Here is a 26,449-nt window from a genome sequence, read left to right on the forward strand (position 1 = left end):
CCTTTATTTAAGGAAAAAAAAGTTTTTAAATATGATAAAAATAGCGATGAACATAATCCTTATTTACAACAAATTAAGTTCATCTTTGCACTGTGGGGTGCCTCCCACAACGATGGCAGATTGATTTTATTTCCTTCAGAAACACATTTGCCTGCACCACTCTCAGGTCTGGCTTCCCTGAGAGCCTCCCTCCCCCCAGCTCTGTTCCCACAACAATCCAGCATTTACCTTTTGCTATTTTTAACTCAAAGCCCCAGACCACGATTCTGTCCTGGAAGAAAATCAGCTTGGGCTAATGGAATGACAAAAAAAACCCAAAAAAACAAACACTGCACCACAAACTGCATGGGACTTTTTTTATTTTCAGTGTTTACAGAGATGGAAATAAATACAGGAAAGAGGAGATTCTTTTGAAAGAAATCAATCAAGTCTTCAAACAGGAAAAATTGTATCCAAGAGCTGCTTCAAACTGGCCACCATTCCAGAGATCAGGAACAGGGTAACAATAACGGGAATAACTCAGGGTAAGCACTGCCACAAACCAGAGTCAGGGGACAAAATGACCACACTACAGCAGGAGTCTCACCTATGTACACATGGCTCTCATACAAAATCAGTGGAGTGTTCAGGGAGTGATTGCTTCTCTGTCCAGCTGTAAGATACAAAAGGTGCACCAGAGGGTTTGGAGCCTCGCTTCTCTTCCCAGTATCCACAGAAGTGTTTCTGCTTTTGGCACAGTTTAAAAAATCCTTTGTACTGCAGGAATTTTTCATCCAGCCCGAACTCCACCCTGGGTTGCCATCAGCACTGTCATGCCCTGGGGCAGCTGGTCAGGGGGCAGAGGCTGGGCAGCTCTGCCTGGGCTCCTACCGGTGCTCTGAGCTGCAGGCTGGGAAGGTGTCTGTGCCACGGAGCTGCAGAGGGCTGGGAGCACCTTCAGAGCCAGGTGGGGAGAGAGAACAGCCCAGTTAAACACAGCATCATTTACACACCAGACAGAACACCCCACTTAAACACAGCATCATTTACACACCAGACAGAACAGCCCAGTTAAACACAGCATCATTTACACACCAGACAGAACAGCCCAGTTAAACACAGCATCATTTACACACCAGACAGAACAGCCCACTTAAACACAGCATCATTTACACACCAGACAGAACAGCCCAGTTAAACACAGCATCATTTACACACGAGAGAGAACAGCCCAGTTAAACACAGCATCATTTACACACCAGACAGAACAGCCCAGTTAAACACAGCATCATTTACACACCAGACAGAACAGCCCACTTAAACACAGCATCATTTACACACCAGACAGAACAGCCCACTTAAACACAGCATCATTTACACACGAGAGAGAACAGCCCAGTTAAACACAGCATCATTTACACACCAGACAGAACAGCCCAGTTAAACACAGCATCATTTACACACTAGACAGAACAGCCCAGTTAAACACAGCATCATTTACACACCAGACAGAACAGCCCAGTTAAACACAGCATCATTTACACACCAGACAGAACACCCCACTTAAACACAGCATCATTTACACACCAGACAGAACAGCCCAGTGAAACACAGCATCATTTACACACCAGACAGAACAGCCCAGTTAAACACAGCATCATTTACACACCAGACAGAACAGCCCACTTAAACACAGCATCATTTACACACCAGACAGAACAGCCCAGTTAAACACAGCATCATTTACACATGAGACAGAACAGCCCAGTGAAACACAGCATCATTTACACACCAGACAGAACAGCCCAGTTAAACACAGCATCATTTACACACCAGACAGAACAGCCCAGTTAAACACAGCATCATTTACACACGAGAGAGAACAGCCCAGTTAAACACAGCATCATTTACACACCAGACAGAACAGCCCACTTAAACACAGCATCATTTACACACCAGACAGAACAGCCCACTTAAACACAGCATCATTTACACATGAGACAGAACAGCCCAGTGAAACACAGCATCATTTACACACCAGACAGAACAGCCCAGTTAAACACAGCATCATTTACACACCAGACAGAACACCCCACTTAAACACAGCATCATTTACACACCAGACAGAACAGCCCAGTTAAACACAGCATCATTTACACACCAGACAGAACAGCCCAGTTAAACACAGCATCATTTACACACCAGACAGAACAGCCCACTTAAACACAGCATCATTTACACACCACACAGAACAGCCCAGTTAAACACAGCATCATTTACACACCAGACAGAACAGCCCAGTTAAACACAGCATCATTTACACACCAGACAGAACAGCCCAGTTAAACACAGCATCATTTACACACCCATCAATTAATTCACTCTAACCCTGCTTGATCTGCTGCTCCAGCTCAGAAATGCCCACACAAATTTCCCTTACCCCTTCCTTCAGAACAGAAACTTATAAAAAGCAAATTAATTTGTTTTCAAAGTCCTGACTCGCATTTTAAATATAAAAATGTTCTTTTAGATCCTTTTCTTCCCAGTGTAACAAGCAAGACATTTTTCTAAATATGAAACAAGTGGTTTGTAGCCCTGCAGTCTATTTCTCCGTGCTGAATTACTGATTTAATAAAGGGCTCTGGGGAAGGGCACAGCAGGGCCAGACTGTGCCACCAGCAGCTCCTCCTGCCGTGCCCCCGTGCATGGAACAGCTCTGAGCAGGCAGGAAAGTGCAGCTTCCATCCTCCATCCCTCCTCTGCATGGAGATTTCCATGGGCTGCCTGCACCCTCTAGTGTTGGAAAGAAAGATCCAGGAAAAATATTTAAAAATATTTCCCTTAAGGCTCTTTTTTTTTTTTTTTTTCGGCTGGGGTTTTTAATTCTGAACACAAACACAACTCCACGGAGCTGAGTTTGGCCCAGCTCCTCTGAGGTCTGAGCATCTCCTTTATTTCTCCTCATTTCCCTGTTCTGGGGGATGTGGCTGTTTTGGGTGAATTTTAACAAGCACACAAAGTGAGTAATGAAGGCTCTCAGTGCCGGGCAGCCATCCAGAGGAGGGAGCCAAGAGGTACAAAAAGCACTGAGAGTTTGGGGCAGGTCTGTCCTGAGCCTCCTCTGCTCAGGACGAACAGCCCCAGCCCCTCACAGGGTGTGTGCTGGGCTGTCTGTCCTCCTTGCTCCAGGACAAACAGCCCCAGCCCCTCACAGGATGGGTGTCTGTCCCCCTCTGCTCAGGACAAACAGCCCCAGCCCCTCACAGGGTGTGTGTCTGTCCTCCTCTGCTCAGGACAAACAGCCCCAGCCCCTCACAGGGTGTGTGCTGGGGTGTCTGTCCCCCTCTGCTCAGGACAAACAGCCCCAGCCCCTCACAGGGTGTGTGTCTGTCCTCCTCTGCTCAGGACAAACAGCCCCAGCCCCTCACAGGGTGTGTGTCTGTCCTCCTCTGCTCAGGACAAACAGCCCCAGCCCCTCACAGGGTGTGTGCTGGGGGTGTCTGTCCTCCTCTGCTCAGGACAAACAGCCCCAGCCCCTCACAGGATTTGTGCTGGGGGTGTCTGTCCTCCTCTGCTCAGGACAAACAGCCCCAGCCCCTCACAGGGTGTGTGCTGGGGGTGTCTGTCCCCCTCTGCTCAGGACAAACAGCCCCAGCCCCTCACAGGGTGTGTGCTCCAGACCCTTCCCAGCCGTGGTGCCCTTGCTCCAACACCTCAGTGTCCTTCCTGAACTGGGGACATGGCACCCAAACTGTCCCTGCTCCTGCTGGCCACAGCATCCCGAGCTGCCCATCCCAAGCAGGACATGGCCTTGTCCCCAGAGAGCTGAGCAGGGCTCAGGTCAGTGTCACCCCATGAGTGTCACTCCCACAAGTGCCATCCCCATGGAGCAGAGCAGCATTCAGGCTGAGTGTCACCCCCATCAGTGCCACCCCCATAGAGCAGAGCAACTTGCAGGCTCAGTGTCCCCCAGGGCAGTGCCATATGTGGCTCAGTGCCACCCTAGGGCAGTGTCAGGGGTGTCTCAGTGTCCCCCAGGGCAGTGTCTCAGTGTCCCCCAGGGGTGTTTCAATGTCCCCCAGGGGTGTCTCAGTGTCCCCTGGGGCAGTGCCAGGGGTGTCTCAGTGTCCCCTGGGGCAGTGCCAGGGGTGTGTCAGTGTCCCCCAGGGCAGTGTCTCAGTGTCCCCCAGGGGTGTCTCAGTGTCCCCCGGGGCAGTGTCTCAGTGTCCCCCAGGGGTGGCTCAGTGTCCCTCGGGCAGTGTCAGGGGTGTCTCAGTGTCCCCCGGGGCAGTGCCAGGGGTGTCTCAGTGTCCCCTGGGGCAGTGCCAGGGGTGTGTCAGTGTCCCCCAGGGCAGTGTCTCAGTGTCCCCCAGGGGTGTCTCAGTGTCCCCCGGGGCAGTGTCTCAGTGTCCCCCAGGGGTGGCTCAGTGTCCCTCGGGCAGTGTCAGGGGTGTCTCAGTGTCCCCCGGGGCAGTGTCTCAGTGTCCCCGGGGCAGTGTCTCAGTGTCCCCCGGGGCAGTGTCTCAGTGTCCCCGTGTCCCCGGGCAGTGCCAGGGGTGTCTCAGTGTCCCCCAGGGGTGTCTCAGTGTCCCCCGGGGGTGTCTCAGTGTCCCCCGGGCAGTGTCAGGGGTGTCTCAGTGTCCCCCGGGGCAGTGTCTCAGTGTCCCCCAGGCAGTGTCAGGGGTGGCTCAGTGTCCCCCAGGGGTGTCTCAGTGTCCCCCGGGGCAGTGCCAGGGGTGTCTCAGTGTCCCCCAGGGGTGCCTCAGTGTCCCCCAGGGGTGTCTCAGTGTCCTTCAGGGATGTCTCAGTGTCCCCCAGGGGTGGCTCAATGTCCCCCGGGGCAGTGCCAGGGGTGTCTCAGTGTCCCCGGGCAGTGTCTCAGTGTCCCCGGGCAGTGCCAGGCGGGCAGTGTCCTCACCTGGCAGCCCCAGGAGCTGGCCCGTGCTGTGCTGGCGGGTGATGTGGTGCCAGTAGGCGCTGCGGGGCAGGGGCACCACGGTGCCCAGCGACGCCGCCCGCTCGCTCCTCCTCAGCTGCAGCTGCAAGGCACGACAGGGTCAGGGACACCTGCAGCAGGCTTGGCATCAGCAATGGCTTTTGGCAGGGATTCCAGCCACACATACTGCCCTACATTTTATAATCCGGCAGAATTTAATATTGTTAATAATAATAAAAAATGGAATGAACCAACTTTGCACCCACAAACACCGAGGAATGTGCATGGCCTTGTTGTTTTTATCCTTGAACAGGAATTCCAGTTATACAGGTTGCTCTAAATTTATTATTATTATTATTATTATTATTGTTAATAATAACTATTATTATTACTATTATTATTATGGAATTAACTAACTTTGCACCCAGAACCATCAAGGAACATGCATGTCCTTGTTGTTTTTATCCTTGAACAGGAATTCCAGTTATACAGGTTGCTCTAAATTTTTTTATAATAATAATAATAATAATAATAATAATAATAATAATAATAATAATAATAATAATAATAATAATAATAATAATAATAACTATTATTATTATGGAATTAACTAACTTTGCACCCACAACCATCAAGGAACATGCATGTCCTTGTTTTTCTCCTTGAACATGAATTCCAGTTATACAGATTGCTCTAAATTTTTAAAATAATGATAATAATAATAGTAATAAAATTAATAATAACAATAATAATTATTATTATTGTATTAACTAACTTTGCACCCACAAACATCAAGGAAAGTGCATGTCCTTGTTTTTATCCTTGAAGAGGAATTCCAGTTATACACATTGCTCTAAATTTTAATAATAATAATAATAATAATAATAATAATAATAATAATAATAATTATTATTATTATTATTATTATTATTATTATTATTATTATTATTATGGAATTAACTAACTTTGCACCCACAAACATCAAGGACAACATGTATGTCCTTGTTTTTATCCTTGAAGAGGAATTCCAGTTATACAGATTGCTCTAAAATTTATAATCAAGCAAAATTTAATAAAAATGAAAATAAAAATAAAAAATTTAAATAATAATATAAATTAACATAATAATAACAACATAAAAATAAAAATAAAAATAAAAAATTAATAATAATAATAATAGCAATAGTAATAGTAATAATAGTAATACAGTAATAAGAATAGTAACGATAATAAAATATAATTACACTGGCAATGATGATTATGGCAATAACCCCAACCAGCCCCCTGGAGCAGCCCAGTCCGGGTGGGTGCCCCGTGTGGAGCCCCCTCCCATGCCCTGCCCGTGCCCTCCCGTGCCCTGCCCGTGCCCTCCCCATGCCCACCCCGTGCCCTCCCATGCCCACCCCGTGCCCTCCCCGTGCCCTCCCCGTGCCCTCCCTACCCTGGCGTCCTTGGCGCCCTGCAGCAGGCGCTGGTGCTGCTCGGCGATGGCCAGGGCGGCCGAGTGCACCTTCTGGTAGATGGCCTCGCCATGCCGGGTCTGGAAGATGAAGAGCCCTTCTCCCGTGTCACACATCCTGCAAGGCAGCAGCACAGCCCAGGGGCAGCAGGCAGGACCAGCCCAGCAGGAGCCAGAACCTCCCCGAGCCGCCCCAAAATCCCCTCACACAAGGGGGGAGGAAACCAGGAGGGAACAAAGTTATTGCCACCCCTGTTCCTGCCTTTTCTCAACCTGGAAGGAACAAAGTTATTGCCATCTCTGTTCCTGCCTTTTCTAAACCAGGAAATGGAACAAAGTTATTGCCACCTCTGTTCCTGCCTTTTCTCAACCTGGAAAGAACAAAGTTATTGCCACCCCTGTTCCTGCCTTTTCTCAACCAAGAGGGAACAAAGTTATTGCCACCCCTGTTCCTGACTTTTCTCAACCAGGAAATGGAACAAAGTTATTGCCACCTCTGTTCCTGCCTTTTCTCAACCAAGAGGGAACAAAGTTATTGCCACCCCTGTCCCTGCCTTTTCTCAGCCTGGAAGGACCACAGTTATTGCCACCTCTGTTCCTGCCTTTCCTCAGCCTGGAAGGACCAAAGTTATTGCCACCTCTGTTCCTGCCTTTTCTCAGCCTGGAAGGAACAAAGTTATTCCACACTCTTTTCCCTCCTGGTTGAGAAAAGGCAGGAACAAAGTTATTGCCAGCCCTGTTCCTGCCTTTTCTCAACCAGGAAATGGAACAAAGTTATTGCCACCCCTGCTCCTGCCTTTTCTCAACCAGGAGGGAACAAAGTTATTGCCAGCCCTGTTCCTGCCTTTTCTCAACCAGGAGGGAACAAAGTTATTGTCACCTCTGTTCCTGCCTTTTCTCAACCAGGAAATGGAACAAAGTTATTGCCACCCCTGTTCCTGCCATTTCTCAACCAAGAGGGAACAAAGTTATTGCCACCTCTGTTCCTGCCTTTTCTCAGCCTGGAAGGACCAAAGTTATTCCACACTCTTTTCCCTCCTGGTTGAGAAAAGGCAGGAACAAAGTTATTGCCACCCCTGCTCCTGCCTTTTCTCAACCAGGAGGGAACAAAGTTATTGCCACCTCTGTTCCTGACTTTTCTCAACCTGGAAAGAACAAAGTTATTTCCACATTCTTTTCCCTCCTGGTTGAGAAAAGCCAGGAACAAAGTTATTGCCACCCTCTGTTCTTTTCTCAACCAGGAGGGAACAAAGTTATTGCCACCCCTGTTCCTGCCTTTTCTTATCCAGGAGGGAACAAAGTTATTGCCACCCCTGTTCCTGCCATTTCTCATCCAGAATTTCAATTAGGTTTTTTGTGGGGATTTACACTTGTTTCAACATTTGAATTGCATTTCTTTCAGAGCAGTGGGTCCAGGCTGGCCTCTGGCTGCAGATCAGCTCCCAAATCCTTGGAAACCCTTAGGGAAAGGTGGAGGCCCCCCAGGAAGCAGAGCAGGAGCACAGCTCACCTACCTGCCTGCCTCGAAGGTGAACCAGGCTGGGTCCCGCCCGTAGCGCCGCAGGGCACTGAGAGGCCACGAGACCAGTTTGACTCTGGGATTCTGGATGTCCCAAAGACAGATATTCTCAAATGTTATCTGCAAGGTACATTCCCCATGCACATCTAAATTAGGGGATGGCATCAAATACACATTGAATCTCTCTGGGAGAAAAACAAAAGGTTAGTCTAAAATCCCTGCCCAGCACAGGTGCAAGTCATTCAAGGAATTTCCTATTTTCCATCTCTATTTTCCATCTCTATTCATTCCCACACAAAGAATTCCTCCCTGTAACTCTGTAAAACCCACATTTGGGGTTTGCTGCACCCAAAGGGCATCCAATATTTGTGTGTGCACTCAGAGCCTGAGGAGAAGTGCACCAGCATAATCCTGGTATTTGCAAACAGCTCATAAAGTTGTGAGCAATTTGTGAATAAATCCATTGCCTGTGCAGGTAATGAGCTCATTTGCACAGGAGAGTGGAGTAGCCACGGGCTCAGGTTTTGCATGCAATTACTGTTATTTATTATTCTCTTTACAGAGCCTCAGCCACTGACATCACACCAAAAAAACCCCACACAACAAATAGTTCCCATCTCCAAGAGCAACTAACTGATCTGAGAAAGGGAAGTGCTACTCCAAAATAATTCTAGATAACTTATTTATTATCTCTGGTGGCAAGAGCCAAAAATAAACCCCCAAACAACCAAAACCAACCCCCCAAACAAGCAAGGAGGGCTTGGAAAACCAGTTTTGTTCCTCTTTATTTCCAATATCCGTATGTACCGTCTCAAAGGCTTGAAAACAACGCAATTAAAAATTCAACAAGCAGTTATTTCTGTACCTACCACTCTGCTCCCTCTCTACTCCAGATGCCAACAAGTCAGGCTCTCCAAGGCTAATGTCATGAATTCGTGTTCCCAGGCACTCCATCTGCAGCACCTTGCACCACTCATCTGCCTCAAGCTCTGCACAAATGCCCAGAAAATCTCTGTGTGGGTACATCATGTTTGCAATTTCACAGGCAGTGCTCTGAGGCTTCCTGAGGAGCGTGGCCCCCTGACCCACCTGAGTCACAGGCAAAGGTTCTGGAGGTGTCATCACTGAAATGAATGCCCACTGCGTGTTTCTTGGTGCTCTTGGGCAGCCTCGAGATGTTCCTCACATTACTGAGCTCCGTGACCTGGAAAAGCACAATTGGGGGTTTTAACCAGGAGCTTGGCAAGAGATCTGTCCACTCCTGCTGGGCAAGGGGAGGAGAGAAGGGAAAGGAGAGGGAGAGGAAGGTGAGACAGCATCAGCAGGCTCGGGGTCTCTGGGATGGCTCTTGAGGAGATGCAGCCCTGCCGGGAATCACCTGGATGGGAAATCCCAGGGGAAATTCCATCTTCCCCGGGGAGATGCAGCAGCCACCTCCTCCAGTGTGGTGGTGTTTGCAGGGGTCCCAGGATGGGAAGAGAGGAGAACCTTGACTCCATCTTTCAGGAGGCTGAATTATTATTTTATGATAGATAATATAAGAAAATGATCTATTAAAACTCTACTGAAGAACAGAAGAAAGGGTTCCATCAGAAGGCTGGCAAAGAAAAAACCTGAATGATACTAAAATCTTGTGACTCTGAGTCTGAGCCAGCCAGACTGTGATTGGCCATTAATTAGAAACAACCACATGAGACCAATCAAAGATTCACCTGCTGCATTCCACAGCAGCAGAGAATCATTGTTTGCATTTCCTTTCTGAGGCCTCTCAGCTTCTCAGGAGAAAAGATCCTGGCAAAGGGATTTTTCAGGAAATATCACGGTGACACCAAAGCTCTCCAGGACATCAGAGTGACACTGTCCTGAGGGAACTGCAGCCAAGGGAAAGGTGGAACCAAAGCTCCCTCCAGCCTGAGCAATACTCACACCAGGGGCAGGAGAAACACCAGCCTGGGGCAGCAGAACCAGAGAGGTGGAGATGGAAACCCAAAGGATTCACCATGTGGAGCTCCAGCACGGGGGGAAAGCTGGAGAAAGTGGAGAAGAGCTGCTCTCTGTATGAATTTTTATTGAGGGAAAGTTGAGGATTTGTTAGACTGGTCCAAAAAAAAAAAAAAAAGGCAAAAATAAAAATCACAGTTTTCGTTATCAGAAAGTGTTTTAGTGTAAAAGATTCAGATTTCTGTTGTTTGGTTCCAAACAACAGAAAAATGATGGAAAAATAAAAATGATTGGAAAAACAGCTTTTACAGCCAAATCCCTGAACGTGGTGCCTCCCTCCTCACTCCCAGCTAAGTGACAGCAACCATTAAAATAAAAATAGCTTTTACAGCCAAATCCCTGAACCTGGTGCCTCCCTCCTCACTCCCAGCTAAGTGACAGCAACCATTAAAACCAATGTTCAACAGCTCCTCCTTAGCAGAGTGGTCAGACTGGGAACATTTCATTTGCTCCTGATACAGTTTTGCCTGGAAAACAATTACAAGTTGCACAATCCAATTTTCCAAGTGGGTTATTCCATAAGCAGGCAGAAAAGGCTGTTTAAAGGACTCCTGCTGTTCCAAGGCAAGATTAATGCAATCAGATTCAAACTCAGCCCCTCGAGGGCTCGGTGTGCTCCTGTCAGCAGGACACAATTAGCTCAGTTTTTATTGGAATATTGAGGATTCTGGCACACCACTACGGCCAAAGAAATAAGAATTTCTTCCTTCCTCCATGTTCAAGAATGTGGCAATTTGTGGTTGCTTATTTATTTTTAACAAGTGAAAATCAGACACTCACCTGGATAGCAACTCTGTGCAGATTTTGCAGCCTGCATTCTAATTATTTTCCCTCCCTTGTGGGACCAAAGGAATTCTGTGGGCAATTTGCTTTGTGTGTGCAAATTCCCAGTTCACTCCCCACACCCCAGCTGAGTGTTCCCACATCACCTTTATTTTAGGGCACTGTGACCTTTCCACTTTCAAAAACCAGAGCAAGATTAGACGAGAAAGGATTTGAAGGTTAAGATTACACCAAAATTGTTATTTCTGTTTTACACCTCCAGTGGTGAGGATGTGCAGCCTCGGGCCCTGTGCAGAGCTGCAGACAAGGATACACTCAAATACAAACATTTGGGACTCTCCAAAATAACAGAAGCAGCCCCAGGATGGTGCTGGGGAGCCAAAATTCCCGTGGGGAAGGGAAGGAGCTGCATCCTCAGCACCTTGGAACTGATGCCACCACGGTGCCACCACAACCAGGGCCCTGCCAGCCCCCCTGCACCCACAAATCAAAGAAAATCTTGCACTTTAATCCACCCAGAAAAAAGGACAAAGCCCCAGAAGGGAACACCTGAGTGAAGGAGGCAGGTGAGAAATGAGCTCCATTCATCATTTTCCTTTTCTCCCCTTTGGGGTTTATTTTATGGATTCAACCTCCCCCAGGACTGATGAAGGCTGTATTTTTATCAAGTATTTTATCAATAATTTTATGTTATCAATAATTTTATGCTATCAGTAATTTCTATCCGTGATTTTATCAATAATTAACTGTGATTTCCACAAGAATCATTCAGCCATAGCCCCATGGGGAGCAGCAGGGACAAGTTCTCTTTTCCCAGCAGCTCATGTTGAACACTCTCAGAAGCTCCATCATTCATATTTAAATTTCACACATTTACAAGGCTTATTTAAAAAAAAAAACCTGCATTTTTATCCACCTGTGCTCTTTACAAATGAGCACAATTTGCCCAGAAATGCCATTTAATATTCATTAGGTTTGTTAAAAATAAAGGAGCCCTGTCAGTCTGGGGAGCTGATGATCCAAACCACACTCAGCATCCCATTTCAGTTCCCTCTCTGCCTGAAAAGACACCCAAAATCCAAATGAAAATCGGGATTTTCCCACTTTTCCTCAGCCTGGAAGTGCCCAAGGCTCGGCTGGGCAGGGCTTGGAGCAGCCTGGGACAGGGGAAGGGGGCCCTGAGGAAGGACTGGGTGATCTCCAGGTCCTGACCACACAACTGGCACAGTTCTGATAAGAAGCACACTCAAATTGTGTGTCAGTTTTGGACTCTGATCATCCCTCATTCCCATCAAATGGGCCACTAGAGAAACCAGAAATCCAACTGGTAGGAGAAGCAATAGCTTGAAATGAAGTAAGAGTTAAGCAGAAACAAAGCTTGGCTTAAAACCAAAAATCCCTCTCTGGGATTTTCTGTTTTTTTCATGATTTTAGGGTTTTTTTGACATTTTCATGAAAATCTGAAATTTTGCTCTGCACATCCAGGCTGCTGTGGGTTAAACACCTGCAAACAGGGGCCACCCCATGGAATTCCATGAAAGGAGAGAAGAAATTCCAGCCCCATTCAGGTTCCTCTTGGTTTCATACCCACCACCCGAGGTGCTGCTCACATATTGCACTGACACACTGGGGAAACACAGATTTGCATCAATAACTGACAGAGTTATAACAAAATGAATGCAGAGTTTGACACAGGGCTGATGTCCTTACACACACTGTGCAGCCCTCCCACAACAAAGAGAAAAACCTCATTATTTCTGAAGCTGCCAATAATAGAAATGTGAATTATTTCTGGGCCTGACTTATTAGAAAAAGCCAAGGTTTTATGACCAATCAGTTCCAGATTCTGTGGCATTCAGAGGCAGCATTCCCCCAGGATTTCCTCCCAAATCCCTGTCAGGGTGAGAGCAGAGCAGCCTCCAGCTCCTGGGAATTTCTGCTCAAAATCCCCAACCTTCAGTTTCTGCCTACAATTATTATGAATTAAAAGGTTTCTTATTTCCACCTCCGTGCCCAGGAGAATGGCACATGGAGATTCCCAGGTGAGCAGGAGATGTGCATCATTCCAGAGCAGTGGCTGGGGGAAATTCTTCATTCTTTCAATGCCAGTGAATTTAGCAGGGCTGTAAAAATGTCCTTCGTGTCTGCAGCTGCCTCCTGTCTTCCCACAGGGGCAGAATCCCAGGAAAATGGAACCTCCAGGTGCCCTTGGAATGCCCACGTTCCCTGGGATGGATGCCCCTGTAAATAGGAAGAGCAGGAGCCACTGCAAAGTATTTCAGGTGTGATTTTAAAGGGCTGAGGAAAGGCCAAATGCTCTAACAACAAAGTCATTTTTCACTTGCTTAGCAAGATCATTTGCCACAAAGAAGATTTCTTTGGGCTCTACTTCACTGGATGAAAGCACACACAGAGGTTTAGGACCTTCAGAGTTAAAAAAAATCCATTTTCAGGCTAAGTAATAGACAAAAGTTTAGATTTCAGTAAGTAACAAAAGTCACCAAGCAACAGAAGTGTGAGAGAACCTTGTGCCTTACCTTGTGGTAGCACCTGAAGTAAGCAGCTCGTTCATCTGAGAACTTCTCCAGCCTCTTGGGCCCTTTGCTTGAAGCCTTTTTGAACACTAACCAGCATCTCTGGTAAATCTGGAGGCACAAAAGAATGAACTTGGCATCTCCACTGGCCTGACCATCACCCACAGAGAAGGGAAACCCTAACTCAGCTGTGGACCCTCAGAAGCTCAGAGGGAGCACAAGCCCAAGCTCTTGGGGAGCTCCATCCTGTTTGTTTGGGTCCAGCCAGAAATTCTTGTGTGTCAGGAGTGTTTTTGTGAATTCTGCATTTTGTGAATTGTGCATTTTGTGCATTTAGTGAACAAGGGTACTTTGTCAACGTGAGGGGGCAGGAACTGAACTATGGACAATGAAAAAAGCATTTAAAAGATTGTTTACCTGCAGAACCCAGGACCATCCTGCCACTCTGCTCCCTGGGTCTGACTGAATTTAAATCCAAGTCATCTGGGGCACGCTGTGTGCAGAGAGGTTTTAAAAGCACCTGTTCCAGCTCCTGCCACCATTCCCTGCAGCCCTCCCAGAGCTCTCAGCTGAGCTCGCCCTGCCTGCAGAGGAGGCAGGAACTGCCAGCCCTGCCAACTGCTCACAGCCCACACTCCATCAGCAACACCTGGCAGCTCCAAAACAAATCCCAAAGTTAGTGGGATTTCAGGAGCAAAACAAAGAAACAACCAGACAGGCCCTCATGGAACAATCACAAAGAGAGGGATCACTGGAAAAAATCCCAGGGCTCAGAAGGTCTCTGGCTGGAATTGTGTCCAGCAGGACTCCAGGGATGCATGCAGAGGGATCAGGAGCTGTGCACAGGCAGCAGCAGAGCTGCCCACGTGCTGTCTGCAAAGCCAGCCCTGCCCTGGGCAAGGAGGCAATGGCCCTGTCCCAAACACCCATTCCACGTGCAGCAGTGAGCCACACTCCCTGCAGCACCCTGACTGCATCCATCAGGGCTGGTTTGCACCCTGCAGCACCCTGACTGCATCCATCAGGGCTGGTTTGCACCCTGACTGCATCCATCAGGGCTGGTTTGCATCCTGACTGCATCCATCAGGGCTGGTTTGCACCCTGCACCACCCTGAGTGCATCCATCAGGGCTGGTTTGCACCCTGACTCATCCATCAGGGCTGGTTTGCACCCTGCAGCACCCTGACTGCATCCATCAGGGCTGGTTTGCACCCTGACTGCATCCATCAGGGCTGGTTTGCACCCTGCAGCACCCTGACTCATCCATCAGGGCTGGTTTGCACCCTGCAGCACCCTGACTCATCCATCAGGGCTGGTTTGCACCCTGCAGCACCCTGACTCATCCATCAGGGCTGGTTTGCACCCTGCACCACCCTGACTCATCCATCAGGGCTGGTTTGCACCCTGCTGCTCCCTTCCCTGGGCACTACAGAAAATAATCTCCATTTTCCTTCCCTGGAGAACACCCCCGGGGAGGGATGGACTCCCTCCTTCCCAGCCCCAGGACCTGTCAGGAGAGTCAGGCACAGCTCTGACAGGGAATGGGGCTGGGATTTGCCCCTGATGGCATCCAGAATGCTCAGTGCTCCTCAGGACTGCAGAGGGCTTCTCACCAAGTGACAAAAGCCAGCGCTGGCACTGGCCAGGACTGGCTGTGGGGCAGGGCACAGAGAAATGCCTGGCACTTCTTCAGGAACCTGTGCACCTCTAACTCTTGTTTGTGCAGGTCACAGCAGATTGCTACTGCTCTGAAACATCAGGCACTTGAGGTCTTTTCTCCTCAAAAGCTGGAATTACACCAGCCAGAAGTGGATTTTTGTTCAAGGCTCAGGCTCAGAGCCTTTCTCCAGCCTCAGCTGGACTGGAGCCCACAGATGCATTCCTGCTTGACACCCTAATCAGAAGGCAGCTCTGTCCTGCATCCTCATTTATTTGGGGTTTTTTGGGCCTTCAGGACTCCTCGGGGTTGATCCCACAGAGAAGATTCACTGGATTTCTGTGGCATGGTGTGAGGCACACAGGGAGCTGGGGAGCATCAGTGAGGCTGGATGTCAGGACAAGGTTTGTTACTGAAAGAGTGATGAATTCTGGAATGCTGCAGTAAGGCAGGAAAATCATCAAGAAAGGAAAAGGAAATTCATAAAGTCAGGCTGCTCTGCCTGGCCTGTCATTTCCTCTAAGGCAAGCTGGCCCTGTGCAAGTTCCCATGTAAAGCAGTCCTGCTGTGAGCAGTTGGTTAACATAATCATCTATTCCTGGTTGGTGAAAACCAACCAGTTTTTACACCTTAGACAGAAAAAATGAAAACTGTCCCTCACAAACAAGTTTCCCTGCATGTCCACCCCGGGGTTGGAGTGACCAGTCCATACAGGATAACAACTTGTTACTGACCAACAAAGGGATTGGCAGGAAGCTCCTGACCAATGGAGTCACACCAGGTCTGTAAAACTGGATAAAAAGGAGTTGTGTGAGTGAAGAATGGGCTTGTATAGCTTTGCTGGCTTGTTGGGGTTTTTTATAGACCATACTCAGAGCAGGTTAGAATTCAGAGCTGCTTAGGGCCATCAGGGGAGAGAAGAGCCATTCCAAAAGAAGAGCCAAGAAGCATTTACAGCAGAAACCCTCCCTTGCCAGTGACAGCTGAAAAAAACCAGCCAGGCTGGAGCTCAGGATCAGATTTGGCTCCTTGAACATCTGCTAAGCTTTGAACACGGGCACAGTTAATTCTGGGCATGAAACTGGATAGGAGAGAACCGGCCTGGGACTGTCACTGGGCAGCAGAAATAGAAAAGGCTTCCCTGGAGGCCAAAGCTGGGCTCTGGGCAGGCAGCTCGTGCTGCCAGCAGCTGGATTTGCAGCTGGATTTGCAGCTGGATGTGCTGCCCTGCTGGGCCAGCCATGCACAGTGCTGGGACCAGCCCCGTGTGGGACCAGGGAGCTGCACAGCAGGGTCAGACACGACTCCTGTGTGCCAGAGGATCTGATTCTACCTTTCCACAGGCTATGGGGCACTGCTGCAGCTCATTAACAGCTCTCAGAGCTCACTAATCAGGACGTGGGCTGCTCTGGGGGGCAGCCACCCCAGCTCTGCCAAGGACAGCAGGGTGCTCTCCCCAGCAGCACAGCTGGGACCTGCCCCACGCCTGGGCTGCCTCACAAACTCAGCTTTTCACCCCCCACAGCACACAAACATCTGCAGGAGCTGCATTTCAGAGCTGCACTTGTTGCATTTCAGGGCTGGACTGGTAATTTTAAGATGACACCTAAGGAGACCCCAGAAAAAGGGCAGAAGTTGCACAGGAACAAACCCTTTCTGTCAGCAAAGCAATTTTTGCAGCACGGAGCTGCCAGCAGCCAAAGCCAGCCACAGGAGAAGGAAGGGCTGCAGCTGCTCCATCCTTGAGCAGCCCAGCTGTACCTGAAAACAGGATAAAAACCAGCACACCTGGGCCAATGGGGCTTGTTAGGAGCTGCCTGCAGAGCCCAGGTGACAAATGCCCTGCAAGCATCCCACAGCAGATGGGATAACGGGAATGACTTCCCACTCCCGGCCTGCTGTCCCCCTCTGCCATCAGCTGTGAGCTGCAGGGAGCAGCAGGGCAGTTCCTGTGATCAATCAGCCCCTGCCACCCCTGCAGACAGCTCCAGGTGTGCAGGTGAGCCCTGGCTCAGCACCAGGTAAGTCAATTCACCAAAGCGCTGCAGGCAGAGCTCAGAGCTGTGAGACCCCAGGGAATGGGCACGAAGGAGCAGATGGGGCTGCAGGGGGTGCCAGCAGGCTGGGCTGCACCAGAGCCGGGCCCTGGCAGGAGGGAGAGGGATCCTGGAATGATCCTGTCCCTCTGCTGGGCACATCTGGAGCGATCCTGCCCTCCCCAGCACATCTGGAGTGATCCTGTCCTTCCCCCAGCCTGTGGGCACATCTGGAATGATCCTGCCCTCCCCAGCACATTTGGAGTGATCCTGTCCCTCTGCTGGGCACATCTGGAGTGATCCTGCCCCTCTGACCAACACATCTGGAGTGATCCTGCCCCCCCCCCCGCCTGTGGGGCACATCTGGAGTTATTCTGTCCCTCTGCTGGGCACATCTGGAGTGATCCTGCCTCCCCCAGCACACCTGGAATGACCCTGCCCAGCCCCATGAAGCACATCTGGAATGACCCTGCCCCTCTGCCCAGCCCCACGAGGCACATCTGGAATGACCCTGCCCCTCTGCCCAGCCCCACGAGGCACATCTGGAATGATCCTGCCCCTCTGCCCAGCCCCAAGAGGTACATCTGGAATGACCCTGCCCCTCTGCCCAGCCCCACGAGGCACATCTGGAATGGCCCTGCCCTTCTGCCCAGCCCCATGAGGCACATCTGGAATGACCCTGCCCCTCTGCCCAGCCCCATGAAGCACATCTGGAGTGCTGTGTCCAGCTCTGGGCTCCTCAGGGCACAAAGCTCCTTTTTAATTTGTTTTGGGATTTTTTTTCCTTTTGATTTAGATGAATCAATACTGAGTTAAAGAAGCACTGAAGGAAACAGGGATTGCAGGGCCAGTGTTTCCCTGGCAGGATTCCCTCTCCCACGGGCTCCTGCAGCCCTCCTGCCCTTCTCCAGGCTGCTCCATGGACAAACCCAGCTCAGAGGAATTTCTCATGTCCCAGCTGGGTAATTACAGAGTTCAGGAGTTCATTCTCAGCTAGGAAGATCCAAACTGGAGAAAGCTGCATTAAAAATGTCCATGAAAGCTTCACACTCCTCCACTGACCAGGGAACAGCCACTTGTGTTTCACCACAAGCACCATGCCAGGAGTCTGCCACTCTGTGGGATGAGCTCATTCAGAAGATATTAATTCAGAACATCAGCAAACATCCCCCCTCACCTTCCTGGAGACATTCACAGGAAATTTTCCTTTGCCAGACAGAGAATTCATTGATAGCTCCCCAGACAAACATTATTTGGTGAGTAAAGGGACAATTTAACCTCTTACATTGGCAGTACTGAGGGGAAGTACCACTCCTTTTACCCTATTGATCTTCTGAACTGAAACAAGTGACATTACCAGTAAAACAACAACAAAAACAACCCCACCAATATTCATTTCAGCAGCTTGAACTCTCACTGGTATTTCTGACAGCACTTGATGAAGCCAGACAAAAAGATAATGGAGCAGTCCATCATCTTCCCCAGCATTCCTGGAGCTACACAAACACCAAATTAAGATGTCAGGCTCAGATTAAGATGTCAGTCTCAGGAGCAGCCCTTGCATCTGTTACTTTCTTTCAAGTGTTTCCACAGCCTCTGCAAAATGTTATTTATCCCTGATCTCACTCCAGGGCAATGCCCCTGCACAGCAGAGGGAGAATTTCACACTGGGAAAGGAACTGATGATGAAAAGGCACCAGCTCCACCACAGAGCAAATTTCACCTGCTTATAACCAGGTTTCCTTTCTCTTTCACTGCCTGTGTGACCATCCCTGACACACCCTGCAGGGCTGGGGCTGGCAGCTCCAGAAATCACAGATTTTTCTACCAAAGGAAGAGCAAATTGGGGAAAGAGAGCCAGGATCCACAACCAGCCAGTAAGGGAAGCGTTTGGGATAAAGGGAAAAGGGTCAGATTTGCTTTAAACTTGTTACAATGAAATATATATCTTCAACAAGATAGCAAATGGGTAAGAGGCACTTGTTCAGGAGTCAGTTCAGCCCATGGAAGCATTTGGAGTTGATGGTTTAACTTCACAAACTGAGCCCATCTTCCAAAGAGCACAGAAGGTGATTTATCTGAAAACAGGCTGGAAAGCACAAAAAAAGCCACTCCTCCTCCTAAAATGTGCCAGCATCCAAGCAAGAGTTTCATACTCCAGATCATGACCTGTAAAACGTTTTGGGGAAAAGCAGGAACAGTTCTGAGGTTTGTCCTTTCAGGGTTCTGGTGGGGCTCTTTGGGAACCAACCAAGACCCTCATCACCCCATGCTGCTCCCACAAGTCAAACCCTTGAGTCAATTACTAAAATGGAATTCCACCACGGGAGCTGCAAAACTTCCTTGTGCCTCCTGCAGAGGCAGGCTGAGCACCCTGCTCCCCCAGGCCAGGGGTGACACGAGGTGACAGCACCCAAAGGACAAACCCCTCTCCAAGCCCAGGGCTGACCCCACAAGGACACCTCTCACTGCGTGAAAAATCCCCTCACCAGGATTTCCTCCCCTGGGAAGGTGGGAAGCTTCAGCTCCTCCCTGCTCTGCTGCTCTGGAATGTGATGTGGAGAATTGTTTACCCAGCATGTGAAATTGTTTTAATTTGATGGCCAATCCCAGCCAGCTGTGTTGGACTCTGAGTCTGTCACGGGGTTTTATTCTTCATTCCTTTCCAGCCTTCTGATGTGTCCTCTCTCTTTCTTTAGTGGAATGGGATGGGATGGGATGGGATGGGATGGGATGGGATGGGATGGGATGGGATGGGATGGGATGGGATGGGATGGGATGGGATGGGATGGGATGGGATGGGATGGGATGGGATGGGATGGAATGGGATGGAATGAGATGGAATGGAATGGGATGGGATGGGATGGGATGGGATGGGATGGGATGGGATGGGATGGGATGGGATGGGATGGGATGGGATGGGATGGGATGGGATGGGATGGGATGGGATGGGATGGGATGGGATGGGATGGGATGGGATGGGATGGGATGGGATGGGATGGGATGGGATGGAATGGGATGGGATGGAATGGAATGGGATGGAATGGAATGGGATGGGATGGAGTGGGATGGAATGGAATGGGATGGAATGGAATGGGATGGAATGGGATGGAATGGAATGGAATGGAATGGAATGGAATGGAATGGAATGGAATGGAATGGAATCTCAGCCTTCTGAGAACTTGGAGTCAAATTCTCATCTCTCACCTCGTCCTGGGGACTCTCCCAACACCACACCAGACACAGACCTGGCCTCTCATCCCCCATCTCTGTGCCACAGAAAACCCAAGGGGTTTTCTGCCCCCGTGCCCAGAGGGAGCTGCTCTGGCCTCTCCTGGGATCCTTCCCCTCATCAGCTCCAGGAAAATGCTCCAACTTCCCCAGGAATGTTCTGGATCCCATCCCTGCTGCCATTGTCAAGCTCCAAGCCACAAGAAATCTTAATATCTGTGAATATATTCCAACACCTTATCTGGCAGCTCGGGAGAACTCTGAATTTCCAGTGGGATTAATACCCTGCAGGTTGCAGTTGGTGCCTGAGAAATCTGTTCAGTTTCTCCCTCTCTCCAACTTCCAGACTGAAAGGAGCTGCAGAGGTGAGCAGAGTTTTATTAATAAAGCTGCTTCAAATGGAGATACAGGCAACTTTTTCCCTTCTCCTTTCCCCTTCCCCCAGCCTTACATCATTCTTCTTTCCAGTTTTCACAGCTCTGAAATCCTCATATTAACTTGCTGGCACATGTATTCAAGCACCAAATCTCTCCCACCATATGGTTCCAGTCCTGCAGATTGTCTCTCCCCCACTCTACCTCTCCTCCCACAGGGTTTCACAGCACCAGAGCTGTGCAGAACTTGTCAAAGTACATGGCACAGGCAACGTGCAGCACCAGCTCCTCAATGAAGCTGCCACAGGACTCACTTTAATTAAAACCCAGCACAGCAAACCCTGAGAGCTCCAATCTCTCTGCAGCTTCCCACAATCAAACGTTTCTGCTGAAGTGGACAAGCCCTGAGCTTTGTGCAGGAGTTTCTCCAAATTTCTAGGCACGAGGCAGGAGTTTTCCCACCTAAAATGAGGCTGTGCAGCCAGCACTGGTGCTCGGCTCCTCAGGAACAGCCACAGCACAAAACTGCTGGATGTGCCCAGCCCAGCCTTGCACGTGGCCACTGTGCAGCAGGGAACTCCTGACCCAGCACCCAAATAAACACAGCAAGGCTCCACACCCTCCTCATTTCAGGTGAAAGTTCAATACTGCCAGAAAACCACTCATCAAAGCAAAGCAGGCAATCCAGAAAACGAGAACTGGGTTTGGGTTTTTTTTTTTCAATGAGTTTTTTAATCAATCCAGAAATACTTGAGCACTGCTGACACCCCTTGAGCATTTCCTAGGAGCAAACAGCTGGCTGCAGAGCTGGGGCAGCCTCAGCTCCCTCCTGTCACACGCTGAAGCTGAATCACCACAAACCCCACGGGGGCTGGCCAGGAGTGCCCCAGTGCTGGAGGACACCCCTGCCACCACATTCCTTCCCCCTGATGTGATGGAGATGCTTTGGGCCACTCAGGCCCCTCAAGCACAGAAACCTGACCCCCACAGATCCCATTTCTGTCCTCAAGGAGGGTCACACTAAAGAGGGAACAGTTCCAGCCCCAGCAGCCACATCTCCCACCAGAGCTCAGGAGTGGGGGCAGGAAGGGGAAGCTCAGCCTGAACAGGGAGTGCAACCCAAAAAGTGAGCCTGGAAGCAGCACACCCTTCCCAGCACAGCTCCTCGTGCTCAGCAGTGCTGCAAACCCCTCCACTTCAAAGATCTGCTCCTGCTTTGATTTTAATTGGTATTTTTAATCGAGCCAGCCCAACCTAAAGAGAAAGCTCAGGTGTGTTCACATCCCCCCACTCCAGAAATGGAAAGCCAGCAGCAGTTTTTCCATCATCCCCACGATGCTCTCCCCCTCAGGAAGGGCACACCTGTGCCACAGAATGAGGAGTGAGCTGAAAATCCTGAGCACAAAAAGGACTTTTTAGGCAGAGAGAAGCCACAAAACAACAGCCCTGCTTCATGCATGAACCCCTTTATCAGCTGAGAGGTGCCTGCAAGGGCACTGAGTGTCCTCCTCCCCAGACACAGCTCCTGGGGGGCCCTGACAGAATCCCTCCCCCAAAGCAGAGCTGATTTTCTCCTGCTTCAGAGAACTCTGGAGGTGCCTGTGCCCTGTCAGCAGTTCTCCAGCACACAGCCTCCTGTGTGTCACTGCTAATGACACACCAGCCCCACGCCGCCGGCTGAGGGAATTATTTTCCTCCCTATAAGGATGGAAAGATTCAGGCAGAGTGAGCTTTCTCCTGAATATATTTGGCTCTGCAGAAGACACATGTGGTGCAAATGTTGCTATGGAAACTATTCTATTAAATAATATTCAATTAAATTCACACGTTTGAAGCACGCAGGAAGAGTTCAGGTGCAAAGCTAATTAGCCCAAATTCAATTTTGGAATTACAAAGTAGGGCCTTCCAGAACTGTCACGTTCCTTTCAGAAGAGGCTGGGATTTGAGCAAGCTGCTTCTCTGCACCCCTTCCATTCCAGACGTGGCACCTGCACCCCAGGTCCTCAGGAGAGCCATTTCTCCAGGTAATCTGTGGCTCCCAGTTCCCTTGGAGATGGAACAGCCACAGAGGCAAAGGCAGGAGCTGCATCCAGCCTGGAGAGACAATGCTGTGACTGCAGCAGTGCCAGCAGCACACGGGAGTGGATTTCAGAGACTCCCACTCACATCCTGCCACAGGGGAGGGAGAGCTGGCATCCCTCTGGGTCAGCCAGGCTCCTGCAGGGGCTGCAGCAGCCTGCTCCTTCCTGATGCTTTCACAGCACAGGAAAGCTGTCTCAAAGTTACTCTTTAATACTCTGCAGTGCCTTTTTCCCTTTCCAGCACGCGGGTGTCCCACAGCCCTGCCCAGCACAAAAACAACCTGCTGGCATAAATTCCTCACCCTGTGAGGGAGCCAAGCTGACAGCAGCCGCTGAGGGAGACTGAACCAGCCAGCCCCAGGTGTCCCATCACACCTGCAGCCAGGAGGAAGGGGCACCAAGGAGCAGGGACAGGCTGCAGCCCTGCCTACAGAGACCCCAGAGTGATGAGAATGATCCATTTCTGCTTGGCTGCTGCACACCAGGGCACTGGGCTGTGAGCAGCTCACAGAAAATGCTACAGGAAGAATCTGCAGCCACAGCTGCTCTCGAGTCGTGGGCCAACACTTCCCAAGCAGGAAACTGAGCAGCCCTGAATTATAACCTGTGTATGGTCCATAAAAACCCCAACAAGCCAGCAAACCTGCACTTTGTAGGCTGTAGGTCCATAAAAAAGAGGAAGAATATTTCAGATAGTGCTCTTTCTAATGATACCACATCCAGCTCATCAGTTCTGCAGGGGGAGCAGACTGGAGACTCAAGTCTTGCTGTTAATGCCTTTTAAAAAGGTTGGTTTAAGAAGCACCTCCCAGTGTGCTCTGAGGGGAGGGGGGAGAGAAAGGACTCTCTTACAGCTGTCACATGCACATCTCCTAAGAGGGCATCCAGCCCTTCCTCAGCAGCAGCACCCTCAGAGTGGTCTGGAAAGCCAGAAAAAAGGAAAGGCACCAGCACTGAGAGCATTCACAACTGCTGTGGGGTTAGATAAACCTTACTCACACCTTCACTGAGCTTCGCTGTTACGGCGTGGAAAAATGCATCCCAGTTTAATGTTACTCATCCTTTACTCAGAGCCAGCTGAACACTGATCTGCATTCAGCAATGAGCCTGAGTCAGGACACAATTGTGCCCAATTTACTACAAGTGCTCTCCGGATGACATTCCCTCAGATGTCACAGGATCTCGTGTGCCCGCCAGTGCAGGGCTGAGAAATCCAGCCTGATGGAAGACTTCTCAATCTTCCCTGCTTCCAAAGCAGCCAGGGAGACGCAAGTTCCCAAAACTGTGGAGAAGTCATTGCTCACGGGGACAGCACGAGAAGGGAACTGTAACTGCAGCGGGGCAGCAAAAGCTCTCAGAGGACCACAGACACCCCCCGAAATGAACAAATTCTGAACTAATCCAACAGTGTTTAACAAACACAACGAATCGGTTTCTTTCCAGTCCGACTGAAATGTTCTATACACGCACGGAGCCTCCCTCCAGGTGCATCCCCCTGGGCCAGGCTCCCTCAGGGACACGGAGCTCTCCAGTCCATCCCCTGCCGGCTCGGGGGAGCCCCTGGAATTTCAGAGCTGACCCCAGCCCAGGTGCTGCGGGGAGCTGCCCTGCCACTCCCGGACCCGGGAACACGCCACGGCAGCCGGACAGCCTGGAAATAACTCCAGTATTAAACCAGCCGCTGAAGGAGGCTGCGGAATTCTCATTTCGCGCAGTTCTAGCTACTCTAAAAGCCCCGAAAACACCGCAAAGCTCCACCTGTCCCACGCTGGAGCCCAAACCCGGAGTGGCTGCCGGAACAGGAGCACCCGAGCGGCTCCAGGGCGCTCAGCCCAGCCCTGCCGGAGCTCCCGCACCCCATCCCAGCCCTGCCCGAGCTCCCGCAGCCCATCCCAGGCCTGCCCGAGCTCCCGCACCCCATCCCAGCCCTGCCCGAGCCCCCGCAGCCCAGCCCAGCCCTGCCCGAGCCCCCGCAGCCCAGCCCAGCCCTGCCCGAGCTCCCGCACCCCATCCCGGGGCACGGCCCCAGCCCCGGGTCCCTCCCGGAGCAGCGCTCGGAGCCAAGGGCAGGGACGGCGGTGGAGGCAGCGCAGCATCCCCGGCGGCCGACGGGAGAGGAGAAAATAAACATAGACATCCACACCTATATATAATACATACTCAGGTGCCTTCATTGTTCTCTCCTCATCGTTTTGTTTCCTGCGGAAAAGCCCACCCAGCTCAGTTTGCAAGAGGACAAAGGAGTGGCAGGGGAAAAGAAATAAAGAGCAAAACGCCCAGCCCTGGGCAGGCTCCCCCGGGCACTCACCCCCAGCCGCCGGCTCCGGATGCGCACGTAGCCCTGCTTGACGATGTCGTTGAAATTGGAGGCCATCCTCGCCCGGGACAGGCGGCGGCGGCGCCGCTCAGCCCGCCCGCATGGCCGAGCAGTGCCGGCCGCACCCGGGAGAGCAGCACCGCCCGAAAGAACAGCACCGCCCGAAAGAACAGCACCGCCCCGGGAGAGACAGCACCGCCCCGGTAAGGACCGCACCTCCCACCGCACCGCCCCTGGAGCGCCGCCTGAGCGATCCGCACCGCCCCTGCGTGTCCCGCAGATCTCCTCCGCACGGCCCCCGGGTGAGCCGCATCTCTCTGCACCGCCCCTCTGAACACCGCGCACCGCCCCGCACAGCGCCGTGGAGCGACCCGCAGCACTCCTGGAGCGCTCCGCACCGCCCCCGAGTATCCCGCACCGCCCCCGAGTATCCCGCACCGCCCCCGAGTATCCCGCACCGCCGCGCACCTTCCCGCACCGCCCCGCAGCGCCCTCTGAACGATCCGCGCCACTCCCGGAGCGAGCCCGGAGCGCTCTGCAAAGCCCCGCACCGCCCCCGGAGCGCTCGGCTCCGTCCCGCACCTTCCCCACCGCCCCCGGAGCGCTCCGCTCCGTCCCGCACCTTCCCGCACCGCCCCCTGAGCGCTCCGCTCCGTCCCGCACCTTCCCGTACCGCCCCCGGAGCGCTCCGCTCCGTCCCGCACCTTCCCGCAGCGCCCCCGGAGCGCTCCGCTCCGTCCCGCGCCTTCCCGCACCGCTCCCGGAGCGCTCCGCTCCGTCCCGCACCTTCCCGCACCGCCCCCGGAGCGCTCCGGGCCGGGGACAGAGCTGTCACAGCTGCCGTCCGCACTCGCTGTGCGACCCCCGCTGCCCCATCCCCGCATCCTCGCCCCCACCCCGCACCGCCCCGCAGCTGCAGGTGGCCCGGCCGAGACCGCCCCGAGCAGCCCCTCCGTGCTGGGGCACCTGTGGCTTCTCCCCAGCGAAGTGGCTGTCCCAGAAAGTCCTTCGGGAGCCTGAAATTCAGGCGGGATTCTCCGGAATGCCCTCCCAAGGACGAGGGACGAGGGACGGGTAACCCGAGCTGCTGCCCCGTGCCCCACGCCGGGGAAGTGTCCCCGGAGCCCGACCTGTGTTTTTACGGGCCGTGTGTGGCTGCAGCAAGGACAGACCTTGCCTGGCACCGGGCCCTGGGGGTGCCTCTGTGGCTCCAAGTTCTCCTTTTCCAAGAAGGTGCAGACCGTGCCAAGCACTCCGGAGATGCAGCAGAGAGGGGCTCCGGTGGCTCCACACGGGTGACCTGCTATAAATACCATGGCCTGGAAAAGGCACTGCTCAGCTCTGCATAACTGCTCTTAATAGAGCCACAAATACAGCCCAAGGAGGTCAGCCAGACTCCAGGCTTTGACTTTGGGAATTGTCCTGAGGTGGAAATCACAGCTGGGACAGCAGAGGTGGCAGAGCAGGGACACAGCACAGAGCACACCAGGGAGAGCAGCCCCAGCTGGGCTGGGCTCAGGGCGGTGGGGAAGAGCTGCCCTC

The 26,449-nt window shown here is 51.4% G+C and overlaps 1 protein-coding gene across 3 annotated transcripts; it reads right to left on the bottom strand.

Moving 5' to 3' along the window:
- Positions 1 to 342: 342 nt before the first annotated feature.
- On the bottom strand, positions 343 to 25,221 carry DOK5 (docking protein 5). 3 transcript variants are annotated; one of them, XM_059862788.1, is made up of 8 exons: positions 24,899 to 25,221; positions 13,215 to 13,322; positions 8,983 to 9,097; positions 8,763 to 8,882; positions 7,889 to 8,039; positions 6,357 to 6,492; positions 4,898 to 5,106; positions 343 to 934 (listed from the first exon to the last, which is right to left on the bottom strand). In XM_059862788.1, the coding sequence occupies exons 1-8, from the start codon at positions 24,962 to 24,964 to the stop codon at positions 811 to 813; spliced, it is 1,029 nt and encodes a 342-aa protein (XP_059718771.1). In that variant the 5' UTR covers positions 24,965 to 25,221; the 3' UTR covers positions 343 to 810. The 3 variants fall into 3 exon arrangements, with proteins under 3 accessions (XP_059718771.1, XP_059718770.1, XP_059718772.1); XM_059862787.1 differs by having other exon boundaries at positions 7,889 to 8,078; positions 24,899 to 25,218; XM_059862789.1 differs by having other exon boundaries at positions 4,898 to 5,018; positions 7,889 to 8,078; positions 24,899 to 25,213.
- Positions 25,222 to 26,449: the final 1,228 nt, after the last annotated feature.

This window comes from Haemorhous mexicanus, chromosome 18, assembly GCF_027477595.1.
Source record: "Haemorhous mexicanus isolate bHaeMex1 chromosome 18, bHaeMex1.pri, whole genome shotgun sequence".
Classification (NCBI taxonomy): Eukaryota; Metazoa; Chordata; class Aves; order Passeriformes; family Fringillidae; genus Haemorhous; species Haemorhous mexicanus.